The sequence below is a fragment of the Nannospalax galili genome, unplaced genomic scaffold (genome assembly GCF_000622305.1).
Source record: "Nannospalax galili isolate Female #2095 unplaced genomic scaffold, S.galili_v1.0 scaffold1119, whole genome shotgun sequence".
NCBI classification, from domain to species: Eukaryota; Metazoa; Chordata; class Mammalia; order Rodentia; family Spalacidae; genus Nannospalax; species Nannospalax galili.
Genome location: NW_008343597.1, coordinates 552837 through 573476, shown reverse-complemented (window position 1 = coordinate 573476; position 20640 = coordinate 552837). Strand labels below are relative to the sequence as shown.

Sequence of the window (20640 nt, the reverse complement as noted above, 5' to 3'; positions counted from 1 at the left end):
GTGATCAGGGAGAATTCAGGTACTCCCCAGTCTCCAATTTCCACCAGTGGTTGGAAGACCACCTAGTAGCTATAAAATGGAAGGTCCTCTTGGATAGAATCAGGATCTCTGTCTTTTCACACTGGGTACCTCAGCGACCATTGTCTGCCTGTCTGAAGATGGAGCAGACCTTGGGCTAGAGGGAAGAGCAGTGTCAGGCCTAGCCCAGCTATGATATCCCATCATGTCTGTCTCCTGGCTCCTCTTCCTTCACATGGTGGACCACAAGTCTCACCTCCGCAGGCTCAAATCATTCACTCTTCTGTGGGCTATCACCTATGAAGACTTAGACTTTCATGTGTGTTTGCAGGGGTGAAAATGCACACACAGGTACATGTGGAGGCCAGAAGTCAACATCGAGTGTGTTCTATCACTGTCAGTTTTATCCAGATCTTTCAGAGTCTGGAGCTCACCGATTTGGCAAGACTAGCTGGTCAAGAAGCCCCAGGTATCGTCCTGTCTGTGTCCCCAGAGCTAGGATTAGCGTTAGCTGCCACACCCAGCTTTTTACATGGGTGCTGTGAATCTGAAATCAAGTCCATGTCATGCTTATGTGGCGAGCACTTTACTGAAAGCACCATCTCTGCGCCCCCCATATGTAGACCTAGGCCTTTTTGGAGGAAAAATTCCATTCCGAAGTTTGGAGAAATAAAAAACTCAAAGCTTCCTCTCCCCCTGCAACTCCGCACACCCCGCCCTACACACACACACACACACACACACACACACACACACACACACACACACGAGGTTGGCAAGCAGATGTGCAAAGAGGACCTGGAGCACAGAGAAGTCTGCGAGGTCCTGCAGAGGGGATGGGGGCGGCCCAGGGGAAACTTGGACTAAGCACACTTCAGACCGCAGAGCATAGAAGACAGCGGGGCGGCGGGGCAGGGCGCCGGCAGGGGGCGCCGCAGACACAGGGCCCGTCGCTGAACCGGTCGGGCGGCCGAGCAGCGAGTCTGCGGAGGCGGAGGCTCCGCTGGTCCAACCTCTTGCTCTTTGCACCAACAGCCCCCTCCTCCCATCGAGTTCCACCCACCCTCCCGGCCTGACCCATGCAGGAGGCGAGGCTGCTGCTAGGCCGCGGTGCACGGGCCTGGAAGTCCGTGAGGATGGCCAGCTCCGGGGTGACCCGCCGAAACCCACTCGCCAATAAAGTGGCCCTGGTAACGGCCTCCACCGACGGGTGAGTACCGGAGCCAGAGTCTCTGCGGCCCCAGCTGTCTGGAAACAAGTATTCTCTTAACTCCTAGCCTCTCGTCCGCAGGCCCCAAATGCTGCCAAAGTCCTGGGCGGGGGGGAGGTGGGGGGAACCCACTTGGTTGACCTGAAGTCCCTCCGAAACACCAACCCAGCCCCAGCTCCCCCAGCCCAGGGTCACTGCTGCCTCGGACATTGGACAGCTCGGTACTGTCCCTAGAACCCACACCCTTCATGCTTCTGGGCTGCCCCGATCAACAGCTCCTCCTAGAGTCTGGGAAGACCAAAAACCCAGAGTCCAGGTTTCACACTATCCTGTTCCCTCCCGTCCACCATGGAAATGTTGCAAACACTCCATCTGGGCACCTAATAAGTCCTCCAGAGCACCCCCACCCCTTTACCTGGATGTGTCCAGGTTTTGTTTAGGTGTGTATATTTTGCCCCGCCCTGGCCGGCCTGTCTCACCCACCACTCATTGATCCTGTTTCTCATTCCCATGGGACCTTGCTAGATACAGGCTTCTCACAAATCTGGAATACAGAGGTATGTGAAATGCTTATGGCTGGTAATTGTTAAATGTGTAATCAATATTTACGTTTTGACCATCCTTTCCCATGAACTCCCCAAATATAACTAAGGACAGAATTTTGAGGATGTAGTCCTGTCAGAGAGGTATTTAGGAATATGGGCTCCTTCAAGAGAGACTCTCAAGTTATAGCCACAGCTGCACACCCAGCTTGTCTCGCTCCCTTTTATCCCCACTAGGTGTAGGGCCAGCAACCAGGGGTGGGGCCTTTGGAAGGTGCCATCAGGTCCCAGGAACTGAGGTGAAGGACAAGATAATAAAATAATCTGAGCATGTCTATCTGCCTGATAATAACTGTGTGGTTAAGCCTGCTCTATACCTAATAGAAGCATATGGAGGCCACATTCGGAAAGAGCTAGAATCCAAAGCCAGCAATCTGACTCCAGAGCCCCTGCCCTCACCCTTTTCCCTTGTTATGGAGGCCTTGACAACATGTCTCTTTCTGCACTGAAAGGATTGGCTTAGCCATCGCCCGGCGTCTGGCTGAGGATGGGGCCCATGTGGTCATCAGCAGTCGCAAGCAGCAGAACGTGGACCGAACAGTGGCCACACTGCAGGGCGAGGGGCTGAGTGTGACCGGCATTGTGTGCCATGTAGGGAAGGCAGAGGACCGAGAGCGGCTGGTGACCACGGTGAGCAGCAGGGATATGGGCACTGGGCCAGGAGGTGGCAGAAGGGAACCAGCTTGAGCCCCCATTCCTGATTTCTTAGCACTGGTGAGGTCCAACCCAGCAGTGACACTAACAGTGCATTCCCAGTACCCACACCCAAATCAGTCCACCAGCACATTTTTATTGTGTGCCTTTTTCCTGTCACATCTGCATCATAAAGTCTGAGAGCTACCATCTACTCCCAGTCAGAGGATCAAAAGCCACCCTGTCCTAGTTTGTTTCTTCATTGCTGTGACAAAATACTCTGACCAATACCAACTTGGGGAGGAAACGGTTTATTTAGCTTACATATCCTGGGTAACAGTTCATCCAGGAGCCCAAGGTAGGAACTCAGGGCAGGAACCTGGAGGCAGGAGCTGGAGCACAGGCCATGGAGAATCACTGCTTACTGGCTTGCTCCCCTGGCCCCTACTCAGCCTGCTTGCTTATGCAACACAGGCCCACCTGCCCAGGGGTGGCACCACCCACAGTGGGCTGGGCCCTCCCACATCACACAACAATGAAGAAGATGCCTCACAGACATGGCCACAGGCCAGCCCAATGAAGGGAATTCCCCAGTTGAGGCTCCCTAAGCCCAAGTGTGTCAAGTTGAGCTAAAGTTATCCAGCACACACCCTAATGCTTCAACCTGGGATAAGCCTTTAGGCACACCCCCTCCCCCAAATAAATAGGTAGTCCTGGTTCTCTAGTGTTCCAATGTGGTTGGGCAGATGAAAAGGGTAAGTCACAAATTAGTTGTTCCCACCCATGAGCTAATGAGCAATCCCTGTTCTTCAGCTTGTAGTCTCTGGGAGCTGGTAGGAGGCAGGCCACCATGTTTCATTCACCATATGAGCCGTTTCTTGTGTTTAGAGCCTTACATAGGCTTCTACTGTCCTTGGTTTGATTTAGTTTGGTTTGGGTAGGGGTTTTCTGAGGCAGGATCTCACTCTGTAGCCCAGAATGGTCTGGAAGTCACTATGTGACCCAATCTAGCCATGAACTTTCCTGCCTCAGCCTCGTCTAAGTGCTGAAATTATAAGCATAAGCCACGATACCTGGCAAAGACTATTCTCCCTCTATTCACAGAGACTGGTTCAGATAGTTGGAGCCACTTCCCAAGGAAAAGATCTAGGATTCAACCCAGAGCTACCCCGTTTCGGATGTCTGCAGACTACTAGGCACAAACTTATTTGTGTGGTACTGGGCTTTATGTGCCCAAATTGACTTTAGTCTCAGCCAATGTCAAGTTAGCACTTGTCACCAGTTGTCCCACTGCATAAGAAAATATAAACCATCCAACAGAGAAGTCTTAAGACTTGGGAGGTACTGTCCTCCAAAGTGAAAGCACTCCTCCCTGCACAGAGAAAGCAGAATCGTGTGAACACATTCAAGAGTGGACAGAAACAATTTGGGTGATCTTCTTAGAAGAGGAGTGCCTTAAACAATAGTAGACAGACATATGACATATGACAGTGATCTTCTTAGAAGAGGAGTGCCTTAAACAATAGTAGACAGACATATGACAGACAGAATAAGGTAATTACATTCTTTTTTTTTATTTTATTTTACATGTATGACTGTATTGCCTGCATGTGCCATGCAATGCCTCAGAGGTCAGAAGAGGGCTTCAGATTCCCCTGAAACTGGAGTTAAGGACAGTTCGTAGCCGCCATGTGGGTGCTGGGAATTGAACCCAGGTCCTCTGCAAGAGCAGTCAGTGAGTGCTCTTGACCGCTGAGCCATCTCTGCAGCCTCCGGTAATTACGTTCTTAAACAACTGTTGACAAATATTTAAATGTGCATTGCAAAGGGTCAAATGTGAGTTCAAGAAAATCCATCTTGGCATAGGCTGCTGGACAAGCCTAAGACCTGAGCCTTGATCCTGAGGTTACAAGGTGCCCCTTAGGAGCAGGGGCCAATTCGTGAATTTCATTTGAAATGAACATAGCAGTTTGGTTTAGTTGTTGTTATCCTTTCTTCTCAGTACTGGGGTCAAACCAAGGGCATTACATAATTTCATGTCAAAATCCTCCCAGGGGGTGAGGGTGGGGAGAGACTTGGGAAATGGTTTCAGCAGTCAAAGTGCTTCCTATGCAAACAAGAAGAAGAGTTCAGACCCCCCAGATCCACATAAATGCCAGGTGAGCTTAGGGGCTCACCTGTAATTCCAGCTTAGAAGGCAGAGACAAGGATCCCCGGAGCAAGTTGGCTATGGAGACTCAGCGAATTTGCAAGCTCTGGATTTGATTGAGAAACCCTTCCACAAAAGAATAAGGTGAAATAGCAACGAGGGAGATTCCTGACACCAGCCTCGGGCCTCCACAGTCTCACACACACGCATGTGCACATGTACCCACACAGACATGCACCACTTACACACATAAAAAGAAAAACAAGAAAGAAAAACCCTAGTGGGAAAATGTCCTCTGGCCTCCAGCAGGTTCGCCTAGCAGATCCAGAAGGCTGGTTCTCAACTGGAGCCAGGAATGAGTGGGTATGGATGGAAGTGGACAGACAGTGAGGGTGGGGCTCCAGCAACCCTGATAAATGAGCAATCAGCCAAGAGGGAACTGAAGGAAAGAGGGGGACTCTGTCATTCCACAGCAAAGAGCAAGTACTGTGGGAAATGGGCTGCGTAGGTGGGGCTCGGGAACTCCCACAGCCTCCCAAGGGAGTTTCCATGACTGTGTAGGAAAGGAGAAGTCATGTGAGGCTTTGAGCAAGATGAGAATACTTTAAAGATAACTGGCTGTGTTAGGAAGGATTACAGAAGACCCTGAGCCAAGAGCGTCAGTGAGGAGGCTGCTGCTGTTGTCCAGGTCCACGGCAGTGCAAAGTAGGGACTGCCAAAGAGACAGTGGGAACTAATCATTCCAACCACACGTCAAGAAATGAGAAATAAGAGAGGCAAGTGAAAAAGGTCATCGTGGCATACATGTCACACACACACACACACACACAAATAAAAATAAATCTTTAAAGAACTCTCAGAAGAGTCTTCCCAACTGATGTCAAGGTGCAGAATGACAATAATTGTCAGCGCTTTCAGATGTTCCTTTGCCAGCTGTTACTCTACAAAGAGAAAAGCCACTGCCCCAAAGGTGGTCACCACCCACAGCCTCCCATTCTGTATCACTGGAAAGTTCAACGGTGGTGTGGTGGGAGGAAAACAAGTGGGCAGCGTCCCCGCTTGATTATACTTTTTCTAAAATCAATAAATGTCAGAATATAAAAAGTCCCAAACACAGGGATAGAGAGATGGCTCAGAGGTTAGGAGCACTGGCTGCTCTTTGCAGAGGACCCAGGTTCAATTCCCAGCATCCACATGGCAGCTACCAAACATCTATAACTCCAGTTCCAGGGAATCCGACACCCTCTTCTGACTTCCCCGGGCATTGCACAACACAGGTGCACCTACCTGCATGCAGGCAATACACTTATACATGTAAAACAAAAATAAATAAATAAATAAGTCCCAAATACGTCAGTGTGGTGATCATACAGTTTAAAACAAGAGCTGGAAGACACCATCATGGTCATGAGTACGTTTTTCATTCATCATTTGTTTGTTTCTTGGCTTGGCTTCATTTGGTTTTGATTTGGGGTTTTTGAGACAGGGTCTTTCTATATAACCAAGCTGGCCTCAAACCTGTGATCTTTCTGCCTCGGCCTCCCCAGTGCTGAAATTACACACATAGACCATCATGCCAATTTTCTCATCATCTTTTATGGTTCTGTGCTGCTCAGTCGAAACCCAGGTTTCCTTCCACCACCCCCATGGTGACAAGCCTAGAAGGGAAGGGAGATGGGAGGCTCAAGAGAGGACAAACTCCCCAAGTGATCCTGGTACAATTCACTACCCTCTCCCCACCCCAGATACACACAGAGCATGGCACACATCACTTTCCAACTTACTCTGTTCTTGCCAGTTACAAGTCATCAGGATGCTTGTGCAGAGCCAAAGCAGGCGACTGGGACTTTGTGCTACAACCAAAATTTAGAAGGCTCGAGAAAGCATCAATAGTGGTTTTTAAGGATTCTGTGACTTTAAATTTTTGTTAAATGAATAGCCGACAGCCCAGTATTCCTGTAGCAGTGTAGAAACAACTGAGCTTAGCACCTAGTTAGCAAGAATAATTAGTTAAAAGGAGAAGCTAGCAGATGGTGTGCATTGTTAATAACACCCCACGTTTGCCAAATTGGAGGCACAAAGTTGATTGAAGGCCCATTACATGCTATTTGCCCAAGGCATCAAAGTTGCCAATTCTAGGCAAATGCAGTCTAGTTTTACCAGTGGCTTCTTACTATTGAAAATGCTTGCTGGCATAATCTCCCTAGCCACCCGTTACTCTATCCCAGGCCTTTACCACCTACTTGCAACTTACTAGAGGTGAGATGTCTCCTTTCTTAGCTTTCCCAGTTTAAGACTTAGTTTCTGCCTTCTGTGCTTCTGGGCCAGAAAGAAAAATGACATGAAGGCTGAGTGTGGAACTGAGTGTCTTCACCTGAGCAGCCAGTTTCATAATGGTCCCAACTCACTTTCAGAAGGCTCCTAGGAACCAGCTCTGTGCTACGGAGTAAGGATCTGACCTCCGTTCTGCCACCACATTGTGCCCTGAGAAAGTCCCTTTACCTCTCCCAAACACCAAAGGAGCAGGCCTTCCTGCTCTTAACTGGCCCTAAAATGTGATTACTGAGTTATGATCTTGAAAAATGGATGTCCCTGGACCTCAGTGTCATCACATCTACCATGAGGACATAGGGCTAGCTAGAATGATCACAGCCCACCCCAATAGGAACTTTCCAAGGACCTCTCTTCATTCAGATAAGTGTGAACAGGTTGACTTTGAAGTCATGATAACACATTTGAGGGCAGTAAGCACTTAAGGAAATGGGGCTGGGACTCAAGAGAGGGGTCTAGAAATATATTTGAGGTGAGGGTTAAAGGTATAAGAATGAAGGAGTGCCCTAAAGAAAAGTATAAAGAAATGCGCAAAGGGAGGAGGACTGGAGAGACAGCTCAGCGGTTAAGAGCACTGGCTGCTCTTCCAGAAGACCCAGGTTCAGTTCCCAGCACCCACATGGCAGGTAACAACCATCCCTAACTCCATTTCCAGGAACCCCGATGCCCTCTTCTGGCCTGCCCAGGCATTGCACTCTTGTGGATGCACTTACATATGTGCAGACAAAACACTCATACACATAAATAAAAACAAACAAAAAATTTTAAAAGGAAAGAGCAAAGGGTCAGAGACACCCTTAAAAGAAGAACAGACTGGAAAGATTGCAAAGAAATAAGAATCTCAAATAATAGCAGGGCTTAGGGTAGCTTTAGAGAACAAATGTTTCAAGAAAGATGTTTTTGACAACTGCTCCTAAGAAGAAATTCTTTATCAGCACTGATAAATGCACCTCCCTCCCTTACCTGCAGCTTTGACCAAGTCCTTCCTCTCTAGGCTGTGAATCGTCATGGAGGTATTGATATCCTGGTGTCCAATGCTGCAGTCAACCCTTTCTTTGGAAACATGATGGATGTCACTGAGGATGTGTGGGACAAGGTGAGAGATTAAAGCAGCAGGCGGGGGTGAGGGGAGCTGGCCTAAACAAGCAGCACTAACTTGGTCTGCTTTTAGAATGCCTTCTTCAAGCCAAGTGCATGAATATGCAACATGTGTATCTGTCATGAACCTGGCACAGCACCTGTGAGGGCTGGCTTCCTCTGTCCCCTTCCCTTTCATCTCTGCTTTTTCCCCTCACTCCACCTACAGTCGCTAACCACCTCTGCTTCCTTTCCCCAGCCTTCTCCCCAGGCCCGCGTCCCCATGCTCTTCCTGGTTTATTTCCAGAAAAGACATGGCAGCTAACAGGCCAACAACTAATATACTTAAACTCACACACCCACCCATCTGCATTTCAGTTGCCAAAAAAGAATGCCTTTCATTAGTTGAGAAATGTTAATAGCTGCTGCTTAAGTGAAATACCAATTTTGGTGAAATTATAAAAATTAATGCTTTATAACACACAGCCTTTGGGTACAACCTGTCCTTTGTTCTTTTTATCTGTAGTGCTAAGAAAATCTGAAATCCCTGTGTCTAAATTCAAGTACTAGGATATTGGTTTTATATGAACATGTCTGTTACATCATACCCGTGATATATTTCTCCCATCTACATCTTCTAATTATAAAGCTCTAATTAAAGTGTTTGTCTTATATTAACCTTTTTAAAGGTTAATATTCCCACATGATTTGGAAATGCTAAATGTCTTATGATCTCCCATGGCTTTCTCAATACTAGAGTTTAAGGATAGTAAAATATTGTAATTTGTTTATCTGTGTTTCACACACATAAAGACCAAAATGCCAAAATGTCCTTCAGTGAACCAGTTCCTGATTTTGATATTCTCTAAAGTAAAGAAACATCTTTCAGCAACAGTCTAAATAAGATCAGTTTGGAAAGAAGCAATTTTTCTTTTTGCTTTACTTTTTTTTTTTTTTTTTTTTTTTTTTTTTTTTTTTTTTGGATAGGAAGAGTTAACCCAAATTTTGGGTATCTGTGATGGCCAATCCTGGGTGTCAACTTGACTGGATCTGGGATTAACCTGCCTCCCAAGTGCTGGGATTAAAGGCGTGCGCCACCAGGCCCGGCTATTGCTTTACTTTTTTTAATGTTACAGAACATCAAACCTAAATGCAGTGGTTGAACCTTAATTGTACTATGGATTTTTAGCAGGGACATGGGCAGGATCTTGCTAAGTAGCGATCCTTCTGCCTAAGCCTGGTATTTGAGGAATATACCACTATGCCTGGCTCTGAAATTTTTTAAGAAGGAAATCTGGGGGACAAGTGTGTTACAGCACACACTCATAATCCCAGTACTTGGGAAATTGAGACAGAAGGGTCACTGTAAATTTGAGACCAGCCTGGGCTATATAGTGAGTTCAAGGCTAACCTAGGCTACTCAGTAAAAACCCAGTCTAAAAAAAAAAAAAAAAAAAAAAAAAAAACAGAGTTGGCTCAGTGGTTAAGAGCACTGGCTGCTCTTGCAGAAGACCCAGGTGCTATTCCCAGCACCCACATGGTGGCTAACAACCATCCTTAACTCCAGTTCCAGAGGATTCGATACTCTCTTCCACAGGCACAACACTGCATAACACTGGTGTACCTACATGTAGGCAATACACTCATATGCATAAAATAAAAAATAGGGGCTGGAGAGATGGCTCAGTGGTTAAAAACACTGGATGTTCTTACAGAAGACCTGGGTTCAAATCCCAAAACCCACGTGGCAGCTAACGACTGTCCGTAACTCCAGTTCCAGGGGATCTGAAAGCCTCTTCTGACCTCCATGGGCATTGTACAACATGGGTACACTTACATACATCCAAGCAATATACACATACACAAAAAAATAAAAATAAAAAAAAAATTTTTTTTTTGGTGTTTTTGAGACAGGGTTTTCCTATAGCCCCAGCTGGCCTGGAACTCACTATGTAGACCAGACTGGCCTCGAGTTCACAGAGATCCACCTGCCTCTGCCTCCTGAGTTCTGGGATTAAAGGCGTGCGCCACCATGCCCAGTGTTTTTTAAAAAATAGAAAGAGCTGGGCGTGATGGCACATGCCTTTAGTCCCAGCACTTGGGAGGCAGAGGCAGACGGATCTCTGTGAGTTCAAGGCCAGCCTGATCTACATAGTAAGTTCCAGCTGGGACTATAGGGAGACCGTTTCAAAAAGACATAAATAAATATAAATAAATAAATAAATAAATAAATAAATAAATAAATAAATAAATGAAAAGGAAGAGGCAGAGAGGAGTAGGAAGGGAGAAAGAGGAAGAAAGAGGAAGGGGGAGGAAGGGAAGAAGGAAGGAAGGAGGAGGAGGAATTTGAAGGACAACTAGGAAGGTTTTGTTATAGCTAGCATAGTCAATAAAATTCTGTCATTGTTACATTTCTTGGCCATAATAATGAATTGTAATCATGCAAGAGAAAGTTCTTCTTTGGAAATGTGCAGCATTGTCAAGTCTTCAGTGGTTCATTAAAAACAAAAACTAGGGACTGGGGAGATGGTTCAGTGGGTAAAATGCTTGCCACACAACCTGAATTCACAGATTCCCAGCATCCACTTAAAAGCTGGCACAGCTCCTTGCATCTATAACCCCAGCACTAGGGGAGCAGGGGGCAGAGACAGAGCCCCAGAGCTTGCTAATCAGCCAGTCTGGATGAATCAGCGAGCTATGGCTTTAATGAGAGTCCTTGTCCCAAAAGAAAGGTGGAGAGCAATCAGGGAAGATGTCATTGTCACGGGGGACGGGAAGGGGTAGGGAGATGGTTCAGTCAGTAAAGTACTTGCAAGAATGAAGGCCTGAGTTCAGATCCCCAGTGTACCTATAGTCCCAGCACTGAGGCTGTGAAAAGATGATCCCTGGGACTTGTGGAGCTGAATCTGTGAGCTCTAGGATCAGCAACAAACTCTGTCTCAGAAGAAAAAGAAGTTGGAGAAGCAATTCAGGGAAATGTCCTGAGTTGACCTCTGGCTTCCACATACACTCACATATACATGCACATACATATACATACATGCATACATACATAAGCTGAACTAAAGCTGGGCTCAATGGCTCACACCTGAAATCCCAGCACTAGAGCAGCTGAGACAGGAGGATTGCCATGAGTTCAAGGCTATCCTGGGCTGCATAGTGAGTTCCATGGTGGGCTACAGAGTGGGCCCCTGTCTCAATACTTGGAAAACAAATCCAAATCAAAAGCTGAATAATTTGAATCTAGACAAGGGATGCTGGATGCAGGCAGTGACCCAATTCCAGGCTCTCCCTACATGGAGGAAACATTAAATCTAGCTGAAATCCAAAGCATCCCTGAGAGGTCAGGCTCATCCTGGACCTGGCCGGCTAGGAGGGACGAGCTGGTTGCATTCTGTCTCACCCAACCTGATGTGTCATCACCTAGCCACGTGAGCTGGTGAGAGGTAACTACTCATGGCTGAACTCTGGGCTCTCCCATTATCAGGTCCAGGGCAGCTCTAACAAGCAGATCATGGGAACCTACCGAAACTCCTCATCACTGTGCCCCTCCCGTGCTCTTCTCATGTTGTTTCTCCTTCTGTTGGCCTCAGGTTCTGAAGATTAATGTGACGGCTACAGCCATGATGACAAAAGCAGTGGTGCCAGAGATAGAGAAACGAGGGTATGAATGTTGAGAGGAAGCTTGGGTGAGATGGGGCCCCACACGGGCAGTGGTCTCGATGACAAAGGGACCCTCAGCTCTCTTTCCTTCTTAGAGGCGGCTCAGTGGTGATTGTGGCTTCCGTAGCAGGCTTCGCTCCATTTCCTGTAAGAACCCGTCTGCCACTTCTGTCCTGTCCTCCATCCCACATCATCCACCCCACCAATTGGTGATTGTGGCTTCCGTAGCAGGCTTCGCTCCATTTCCTGTAAGAACCCCTCTGCCACTTCTGTCCTGTCCTCCATCCCACATCATCCACCCCACCAATTACCCAAAGAAATATTTTAGCATCACCCTAGCAAGTCCCTTCCCACAAAATAGATGCCTTGCTTTCCACGAACTGTACAAGGCAGTTTTCTGACCCTGACCCTTCCTTACAGGAGATACCTTTTTGACCCCTGCCCTTATTGTCCGAGAACAATCAAGAATGACCTGGAAACTAAGAGAAACTAAACTAATACTTCTCTTTTCCCTAGAACCTAGGCCCTTACAATGTTAGTAAAACAGCTTTGCTGGGTCTTACTAAGAACCTGGCCTCAGAGTTGGCCTCAAAGAACATTAGAGTGAACTGCTTGGCACCTGGACTCATCAAGACTCACTTCAGCAGTGTGGTAAGGAGAGGGAGCCTTTCCCCTACCTCCACCCCGGGACCCTGGAAAGGATCTGTCTTTTAGGACGGGAAAGCCTAGTACCTGAGTCCTAAGCTCCCATTCACTCCCATCCCCCCTCCCCCCACTTTTTCAAACTCCCCTCTCCATACCAGACACTTTCCCCACACCAGACTCCCACACATTACTTTCCCACTTGGCTCTACCAAATAGGGTAGAGCCAGGAATTCAGACTGTACTCAGACTGTGTCATATTTCCCAAAATGAATGAAAATTGGGAGACCCAGCAAGACCCAGCCTCACTAAGACCTGAAAACTGAAATAGAGGACAGCAATGGGGGGCACAGGAAATGAAGGGGAATCTTCTGATCCTTCCTCTCAATTGATGTGGGGACAGATCGCTTCTTTCCTGTGCTATCTCTTGGTTTCCTCTTCTTGCACATAGATTTTCCTTCTTTCCACAGTTATGGAGTGACGAATCAAAAGAGGAAATGATAAAAAAAGCCATGAATATTAGAAGGTAAGCTGTCACCAGTGAGGATCAGGATGGATAAAGCTAACAGGGTCTCCCCTGGCTCTCAGTCCCACAGCATGCTCCTTCCAGACTTCACAAATTCATGAACTCTGTCACTCCTGTGACCTAACCAAGGACACTGCTTCCATTTCAAAAAATCAGAGGTTGTCAATATTTGAGCAAAGCGGAGCTCTCTCTCCACTCCGCTGTCTACCTCTACCTCTGGGCATCTGTGGAGATCAGGACCCAAGAAATAGTCCTGTTTCCAAAGCTCAGGTTCATGGTCCTGCAATCCAAATAGAAGGAATGGAGAGCTTTACTAAATCCCAAACACTGCCTTGAAAAATTGTCCTTGGGGCTAGAGAAATGGTTCAGCAGTTAAGAGCACTTTCTGCTCCCCAAGAGGACCTGAATTTGGATCCCAGCAACCAAATGGTGGCTCACAACAGTCTGTAATGCCAGTTCCAAGGGATCTAATGCCCTCTTCTGACCTCCACAGATACCAGGCATACACGTGATACACATATATACATAGTCAAAATACTCATACACTAAAAAATTTTTTAAGGAAAAAATGAAATGGGGGGGTGCTGGAGAGATGTTCAATGATTAAGAGCACTGGCTGCTCTTTCAGAGAACCTGGGTTCAATTCCTAGCACTCACATGTTGGCTAACAACTGTCCTTAACTCCAGTTCCAGGGATTCTGACACTCTCTTCTAGCCTCCATGGGCATTGTATGATACAGGTGCATTTACATACATTAAGTAAAACACTGCTCTTGCAGAGGACCTGGGTTCAGTTCCCAGCACCTACATGACAGCTAACAACGATCTGTAACTCCAATTCTAGAAGATCCAACCTCCTGTTCTGGCCTCTGTGTGCATTACATGACATGGGTGCACTTATATACATACAGGCAAAACAAACACATCAAATAAAAATAAATGAATTTTTTATTTACAAAAACACAAAAACTGTTCTCTTCCCCAATGGGCTGGCTAAACTACTGAGACGTTTTTGCTAGGTCGCCTTTGCTCCCAATTCGCTGTCTCCACCTTCTGGCTTCTGGGCGTTCATCTTCAGCTCCTCCAGCTTGACCCCTCAAGGACAAATGCTGGCAATGCCTACCTCTTTACTGGTCCAGACATCCCAGATTTCCTCAAGTTTTCCCAAAGCTATGCTGAAGTCAGGCTTGAGCTGTAGGCCTAGCTCTACAACTCATTCATAAGTCAGGGTATTGCCATCCTAGAGACCCCAATGAGCCATCTAGCCCCATGCATGAATCCTGGCTGTACAGGTGAATCATCCAGGGGCGTGTTTACAACTGCAGTTGATTAGGCCTCACTCCTAGGCTTTTCTTTAATTGGCCCATAGTGTAACCTGCACATTTTTTTCTTTTCTTTATGTTAAGCCTCCCAAGTAACAGCAGTCTGCAGCTAGGCTGGAGAACCACTGGCCTAGGCCTTCTAGTTCCTCATAACTTTAGAGTATTCTATGGCAGTTCAAGTGTCCTCTAACTACAGAATCACAATACAAACAACGTGATTTAGCACATTCTTATAAAATGAATCTGGTCAAAAGGGACAAAAATAAATTCCTGGTAAGAATCTGTAAATTGAACCTGTAGTAATTTAGACATGCCATTTACTGCCACACAGACTCCCTGGCACTTATATGTACATGTTGAAACAATTTCCTTTGAAGCATAAGAAATAAAGTATAAAGTAATTGTTCACCATTTTATCAGTCCAGCTTTACACTCTGGTATCCTGAACTCTGTTAAAAAAAAAAAAAGTGTCCCTATATGTGAATATAATGTGGTTTTGCAGAATACCATATTTGTGTTTATATAAATTACAAACACATAAGCATGATCACCCTATTTAATAAGCAAAACGCTGTACACTAGTCTTGAAAATTCACCTGATAATTCTTGGGTAAAAAATTTTATTCCCTGTGAGCACATGAGGGAGACTGGCCTGTTTGACTTGTCCTCTCTTCCTTCTTTCCTGCTTTCCAGGCTAGGCAAGCCAGGGGATTGCGCAGGCATCGTTTCTTTCTTGTGCTCTGAAGATGCCAGTTACATCACTGGGGAGACAATAGTAGTGGGTGGAGGAACTCCTTCTCGCCTCTGAGGACCTGAAGACAGCCCACGAGGGCAGAGGTTGTCTCCAACTGGTGTGTGGGGAGGGTGCGTCCACCTTTCCTCTGCTGCCCTTTGCTGCCTCTGCCTATCATTTTGTTCACCTCACAAAATCAGTTCGGCCTTGTGTTAAGTTCCAGCCGTCCCTCTGGTCAAGGTGTGACGTTGCGTTGTTGCTGTGGCTTTGAATAAAGGCTTTCTGGGGGCCAGAGGGTGGGAGGAAGCCTGCTGAAAAGATCAAGTTGGGGGTGAGGGGAGTTTCCCCCTGAATTTCTGGAGAATTTAAGAGGAGATAGACGGAACCTGGGGGGGGAAGGAACAAGAATGGAAATTAACAACTTGCAAATAAGGTGCAATAAAATGAAGAATCGTGTTGCTCAGAGTCAGTGTGATCATTTCTCAGTGTGGGCTGTTTGGATAGTGTGTCTGAGAAGTCTGGGAGGCTGGATCTCTGGATTCCCCCCAGCCCTCCTTCCTGTCTCCGGGACCTGAGCTTGAGCTCACCGGTGGCGGTGTCTGCAGAGCTGCCAGCTGGGGGGAGGCGGCTCGGAAACTCCCAGGTGCTACTCAGCCTCACACCCCCAGAGATGGTGCCAAGGACGCCAAGGGGATCCCCAAGGCTGGGCTGGGAGTAGGAAAGAAGGGACTCCCGCACATTGCGCCAGGTCTTTCGCAGCATCGCCCTTGATTCGGAGTTCCCTCAAGGGTCGGCAAGGACAAACTGGACGGTTCCCGAGCCCGAAGGGGAAGGAAGGGCGGGGCCGCGCGAGGATGACCCAGGGAGTAGTACCCAGGCCCATACACAAAGACTGGAGATGCTGCTCTGGGTGACTGAAGAGTGGGTGGCAGGGATACGGGGAACGGCGCGCCCCGCCCCAGAGAGTGCACGGACACCCCGCGATGCGCTCAGGGCATCTCACGAGGTAGCCCGCGGGAGGGGTCGGCGCGCTGGCGCGAGCGCGCGCGGGGTCTCACGCGGCTCCACAGCGCAGCGCGCATGCTCGATCGGCCACTTCTCCAGGCGGGGCGGGAGCGCTCGCGCAGCCGCCCCAGACCAGAGCGGGCTCTGCCGCTACTGCAGCGCTCAGCGCCGGGCCCTGCCGGAGCCGGGACTAGCATGTGCGGCGGCTCCGGGGCGACGGCGGCGGCGGCTCCTCGGCAGCAGCAGCAACAGCAGCGGCGGCGGCGGCCGCCATGGCCAAGGCCAGCGTGGAGCTCACCCGCGAGCTGCAAGGTACGAGGTTGCCTTGATCGCCGGACGCCCGGTCCTTGAGCATCCAGCCCCCGTGCTTTCCTGCAGTACACCCCTAACCCGGCTCCTCCCGCCCCCTGGTGCCCCCACGTTCCTAGGCGCCCTTTCCCCTGCATCTCAGCTCCAGCATCGCGTCCTCTCCTGCCTCACTCGCCTCACCCTCTCAGGACCCACCTGCCCTAGAGCCGCCCGTCCCGCTCTTTGGTGACAGGCGCAGTTCCCTCGCGCTCCCTGGGGCTGACTCCCAGCGTTTCTGACCCACCCCTCGGCTTGGCGTCCGGTCTTTCCCCGAAGAGTCCCTGCTTTCCCCCACCCGCGCCGGGCGGGGCTAGGCTTTGGGAGCTGCCCCTGGTCCTGACTGCTGCTTTTCTCAACACTCTCCCTCCTCTGGGCCCCGCCCCGGAACTGGCACTGGAGAGCCCCGAGGAGCCGGGCAGCGCCCAGGCCAATGGGGCAAAGAAGGGAGTCGGGGGCGGGGGGGAGGAAGGTCCTGGACTGAAGCTAAAACCAAGAGTAGGGTTTCTGCGGCTCACCTCCCACAGCCCGCATCCTAGACTGCCCCCTTCTCACTATACACACCTCAAAGCCTCCCTGGATCCATGATTCTCAGACGTAGCCCACACACACACACACACAACTCTGACCCTCAAAGGCAGAAGCACAGGCTAGCCCACGCAGAGAGCAGGACGCTCAAGGATACTCAGAACCCTGCTGCACTCTGGTGATCCCTAACACCTACACACTCAGAAGCACAGTCATAAGATATGTGTAAGCACATCTTACAAAAACTGCACCTCCAATACACACACACACACACACACACACACACACACACACACGGTGGGGTAACTGGATGCTTCTGTCAGCAGATGGATCTGGGGCTCATTGAAACATTAAACCCTTCTCCCACCCAACTTTCCACACAGGAGCTGCCTGGCACTGTGCCCCTTTCACAGCTGCAGGCATACTCATTCACACTTCTCTATCCCCACCAATACCATGCTCAGGTTCCCTGGCATCGTCACACATACAGCCATAGTAAAAGCAGACTCTCACACCCAGACCACCATACAGTCAAGGGGCACCCCCACACCCCTACACACTGACTCACTGTGTATGTGTTGATGGCTGCCATAAAGCACGGGTGGGAAAAATTCTTCACACCCTCAGAAGTGTAAGACACATGCTCCCACAGACGGTGTCATTCAGCAACTGTCCCCTGACTCAGGGACACCAGGAGCCAGAGTTTTCACTTCACTTTCCTCCTCTAATAGCAAAGTCATTCAAGAAGAAAATGTCTCTGTCCCATACCTCTCTGTCCAGTACCTATGTGTCTTTCTTCTCTCCTCTCTGTCTGGATATGGGTGCCGGGGGTAAGGGATAAGGGAAGTTCTAAGCAGGTCCCATCTACCTGTAGACAGCATCCGGAGGTGCCTGAGCCAGGGGGCTGTGCTCCAACAACATCGTGTGAAGCTGGAAACAAAACCCAAGAAGTATGAGGACCGAGTGCTGGTGAGGGCATTGGTCCTGGGGGAAGGGAGGAGGCAGTGAGGGCAGCTGAGCTCTAGGGAGGTAGACGGGAGAAACAGGGAAGGAGGGACTAAGGAGACAAAACCTAGGGGAAAAGACAGGCCTGGACCAGGTTAATGTGCAGGAGTTGAAGGTGGACAGGAGAAATGCAGGGGGGCGTCGCAGAGCAGAGGGAGCTAAAACAGAACAAGGGCTCAAGAGGCTGCCATAAACTGTTGATACTCTTCTCTGCAGGCCCTGACCTCCTGGCGCCTCCACCTCTTCCCCCTTAAAGTCCCTGCCAAGGTGAGTTGAGCTGCGGAGTGGGAAAATACCTGGCATGCTCCTTTTAAGCCTCATGACTAGGTCCTTACCAGGAACTGAGCCTCCCCTCCCCTCCCCTCCAGGTGGAGAGCTCCTTCAATGTCCTGGAGATCCGTGCCTTCAATACACTCAGTCAGAACCAGGTAAGCACCAGGGCTCAGGCCAATATCGGGCCAACAGGGAGAGTGGACATCTGACACTCTGTCACTCCCTGTCCCCCAGATCCTGGTGGAGACTGAGCGTGGCTTGGTGAGCATGCGGCTGCCATCGGCTGAGAGTGTAGACCAGGTGACACGCCATGTGAGCTCCGCCCTCTCCAAGGTCTGCCCTGGTCCTGGGTGAGTGGCAAGCAAGGGGTCTCCCAAAGGATTAGACAACACGGAGACTTGTCTTTCCTCTGAATCTCCCAGAACATGAAGAGTGCTCTCTCCTGCCTTCCCTGGAGACGCCATAATGGAGGAAGAATTGAGAGCCTCTGTCTACCTCTCTCTGGAGTGATTTGTTCATCTTTCAGGTGTTTGATCCGGCGTGGAAATGCAGACACCCCAGAGGGACCCCGAGACACGTCTCCCAACTCTGAGACTTCCACATCTACCACTCACAGTGTGTGTGGTGAGCAGGGGCAGACATGAGAGTGTGGGACTTTGAACACCTGCCTGTTATCTAGTACCCTCTGCGTGCCATTTTGCCTGGGAACCTTTACCTGTGCCAAGGACTTCAGGCTCTTGGACCTCAGGAGGTTCATGGCACTAGGACACTAGCACATTCAGTGACCTTGACCATACCTTGAAGCCCAAGCTTATTTCCCGCCCCTTCCCCACCACATGGAGCCAGCCTATCTCCTGCCCTACAGGTGGCTTCTCTGAGACCTATGCTGCCCTGTGTGACTACAATGGGCTACACTGCCGTGAGGAGGTGCAATGGGTGCGTAGGGCAGGGATTTGGCAGGGAGCAGGTGGGACCCACGGGGAGGGGGCAGAAGAGGGGGAGGGAACAGATGTGAGCCAGTGCCACCTCTTCAAGGATGTGGACACCATCTACCATGCTGAGGATAACCGTGAATTCAATCTTTTGGATTTCAGCCACTTGGAGAGCCGGTAAGCAGACAGGGCAGAGGCTTTAACCCCAAGAGTCCCAGCCTTACCTTCGGTCTTGCCTTTCTCAGGGTTTCCCCTCTTGCCCTACCCGCAACCCCTGCTTTATCTTTGCAGCTCCATCCATCTGCCCACTCTAGTCTCCCCATCTAGCTTTCCTCAGCCTAGGCATCCCATCCTTGTCTCTTCCTTCTTGCCCTAGCCACCAGCTTACCACTTCTTGTCCTGTCCATTATTCCCACAGAGACTTGGCCCTAATGGTGGCAGCCCTGGCCTACAACCAGTGGTTCACCAAACTCTACTGCAAAGACTTAAGGCTGGTAAGAACTAGGAGGGGGAGGGGGATGGCAGAGTAATGTTCTTGGCTCCTGATGGCAGGACTCCTCTGTCCTCAGGGTTCAGAAGTGCTAGAACAGGTGCTACATACCCTCAGCAAGTCGGGGAGCCTCGAAGAGCTGGTGTTGGACAATGCTGGGCTTAAGACGTGAGGCCAGCCTCCTCCATGGGCAGTGGTACCCCGTTCGTGTAGTCTTAGAATCCGGGAACATCAGAGCATGATATGAGTCTCTGAACTATCTCATCCAGCTCCTTACTTTACAGAGGAGACTGATGCTCAGACAGGCACAAAGCAAGCCAGTGGTCAAGCTGAGACTCAGATCTCAGCCCCTGATGTCCCAGCTCCTGGCCTTTCCCCAGTACACACTTCATGTCCCATTCCCTCAGGACCAACTACCAAGCAGGGTGGGCTGCTGCAGTCTTGGTCACACAAAGTTAGGCACATGTCCCTAAGGTATGGAATGCAAGGTGTAGCCTCACCTTCCACCCCCCAGGTACTCCTGAGAGTTGACAGTCTCCCTTGTCATCCCCAAGCTGATCCTCCACCATGGTATCCTCTGACTATTATAGCCCCAGCCAGAAAGGCAGATAGAAGAGGAGGGGAAGCCAGGAGCTGGGACTCAGGGCTCAGCTCAGGACAAATGCTTCCTCCCCTTCCCTGAAGGGACTTTGTCCAGAAGCTGGCCGGGGTGTTTGGGGAGAACGGGAGCTGTGTGCTGCATGCCCTCACTCTGTCCCACAACCCCATCGAAGACAAGGGTGAGCCCTAGCCCTGAATCCTATCCCCACTGCAATGCAGACCCCTGTCCCAGCCCAGAGCCCATCCCAGGTCTGAACAGGTCCTTTCCAGCCTGAGGGCTGCCCCAGGCCAAGTACCTCCATCCTTGACCCCAGGCCTACACCCTACACCAGCCCCCACCTGACTGCAACAACTGTACCCACTTCCAGCCACTCATCCTCCCCCCACCTCTTCCCCAGGTTTCCTCAGTCTGAGCCAGCAGCTCCTCTGCTTCCCTACGGGCCTCACCAAGCTGTGCCTGGCCAAGACTGCCATTTCCCCTCGAGGTACTCACACCAGGACCCCTGGCCTCTGACCTTCCCCCAGCGTTGCGTGTGATGTGGAGCCCCAGAGGTGT

General features: G+C 49.7%; 2 protein-coding genes across 6 annotated transcripts in view; both read left to right on the top strand.

Moving 5' to 3' along the window:
• Positions 1-962: 962 nt before the first annotated feature.
• On the top strand, positions 963-15371 carry LOC103739441 (dehydrogenase/reductase SDR family member 4). 2 transcript variants are annotated; one of them, XM_008839844.3, is made up of 8 exons: positions 969-1228; positions 2283-2460; positions 7938-8039; positions 11614-11684; positions 11779-11830; positions 12200-12334; positions 12796-12851; positions 14867-15371. In XM_008839844.3, exons 1-8 carry the CDS (start codon positions 1098-1100, stop codon positions 14979-14981), a joined length of 840 nt encoding a protein of 279 aa, XP_008838066.1. In that variant the 5' UTR covers positions 969-1097; the 3' UTR covers positions 14982-15371. The 2 variants fall into 2 exon arrangements, with proteins under 2 accessions (XP_029422697.1, XP_008838066.1); XM_029566837.1 differs by lacking the exons at positions 12200-12334; positions 12796-12851; positions 14867-15371 and adding an exon at positions 11974-12099 and having other exon boundaries at positions 963-1228; positions 11779-11872.
• A 647-nt stretch (positions 15372-16018) lies between these two features.
• Carmil3 (capping protein regulator and myosin 1 linker 3) overlaps positions 16019-20640 on the top strand; it is a 17453-nt gene continuing 12831 nt past the window's right edge. For all 4 annotated transcript variants that reach the window (XM_008839847.1, XM_008839845.1, XM_008839846.1 and 1 more), the window contains exons 1-12: positions 16019-16223; positions 17659-17753; positions 18006-18056; positions 18158-18217; positions 18297-18412; positions 18589-18686; positions 18928-18998; positions 19098-19171; positions 19413-19488; positions 19564-19652; positions 20169-20263; positions 20483-20569. In XM_008839847.1, the coding sequence (XP_008838069.1) occupies positions 16184-16223; positions 17659-17753; positions 18006-18056; positions 18158-18217; positions 18297-18412; positions 18589-18686; positions 18928-18998; positions 19098-19171; positions 19413-19488; positions 19564-19652; positions 20169-20263; positions 20483-20569 (952 nt within the window). In that variant the 5' untranslated portion in view covers positions 16019-16183. The remainder of the gene's footprint in view (positions 16224-17658; positions 17754-18005; positions 18057-18157; positions 18218-18296; positions 18413-18588; positions 18687-18927; positions 18999-19097; positions 19172-19412; positions 19489-19563; positions 19653-20168; positions 20264-20482; positions 20570-20640) is intronic.

Bases quoted from the DNA above. Each gene is read 5' to 3' on its own strand.
- LOC103739441 (XM_008839844.3), top strand. From the start codon at position 1,098: ATGCAGGAGGCGAGGCTGCTGCTAGGCCGCGGTGCACGGGCCTGGAAG. The intron at 1,229-2,282 runs GTGAGTACCGGA...CTGCACTGAAAG, and splicing joins GTAACGGCCTCCACCGACGG to GATTGGCTTAGCCATCGCCC. The intron at 12,335-12,795 runs GTAAGGAGAGGG...TTCTTTCCACAG, and splicing joins AGACTCACTTCAGCAGTGTG to TTATGGAGTGACGAATCAAA.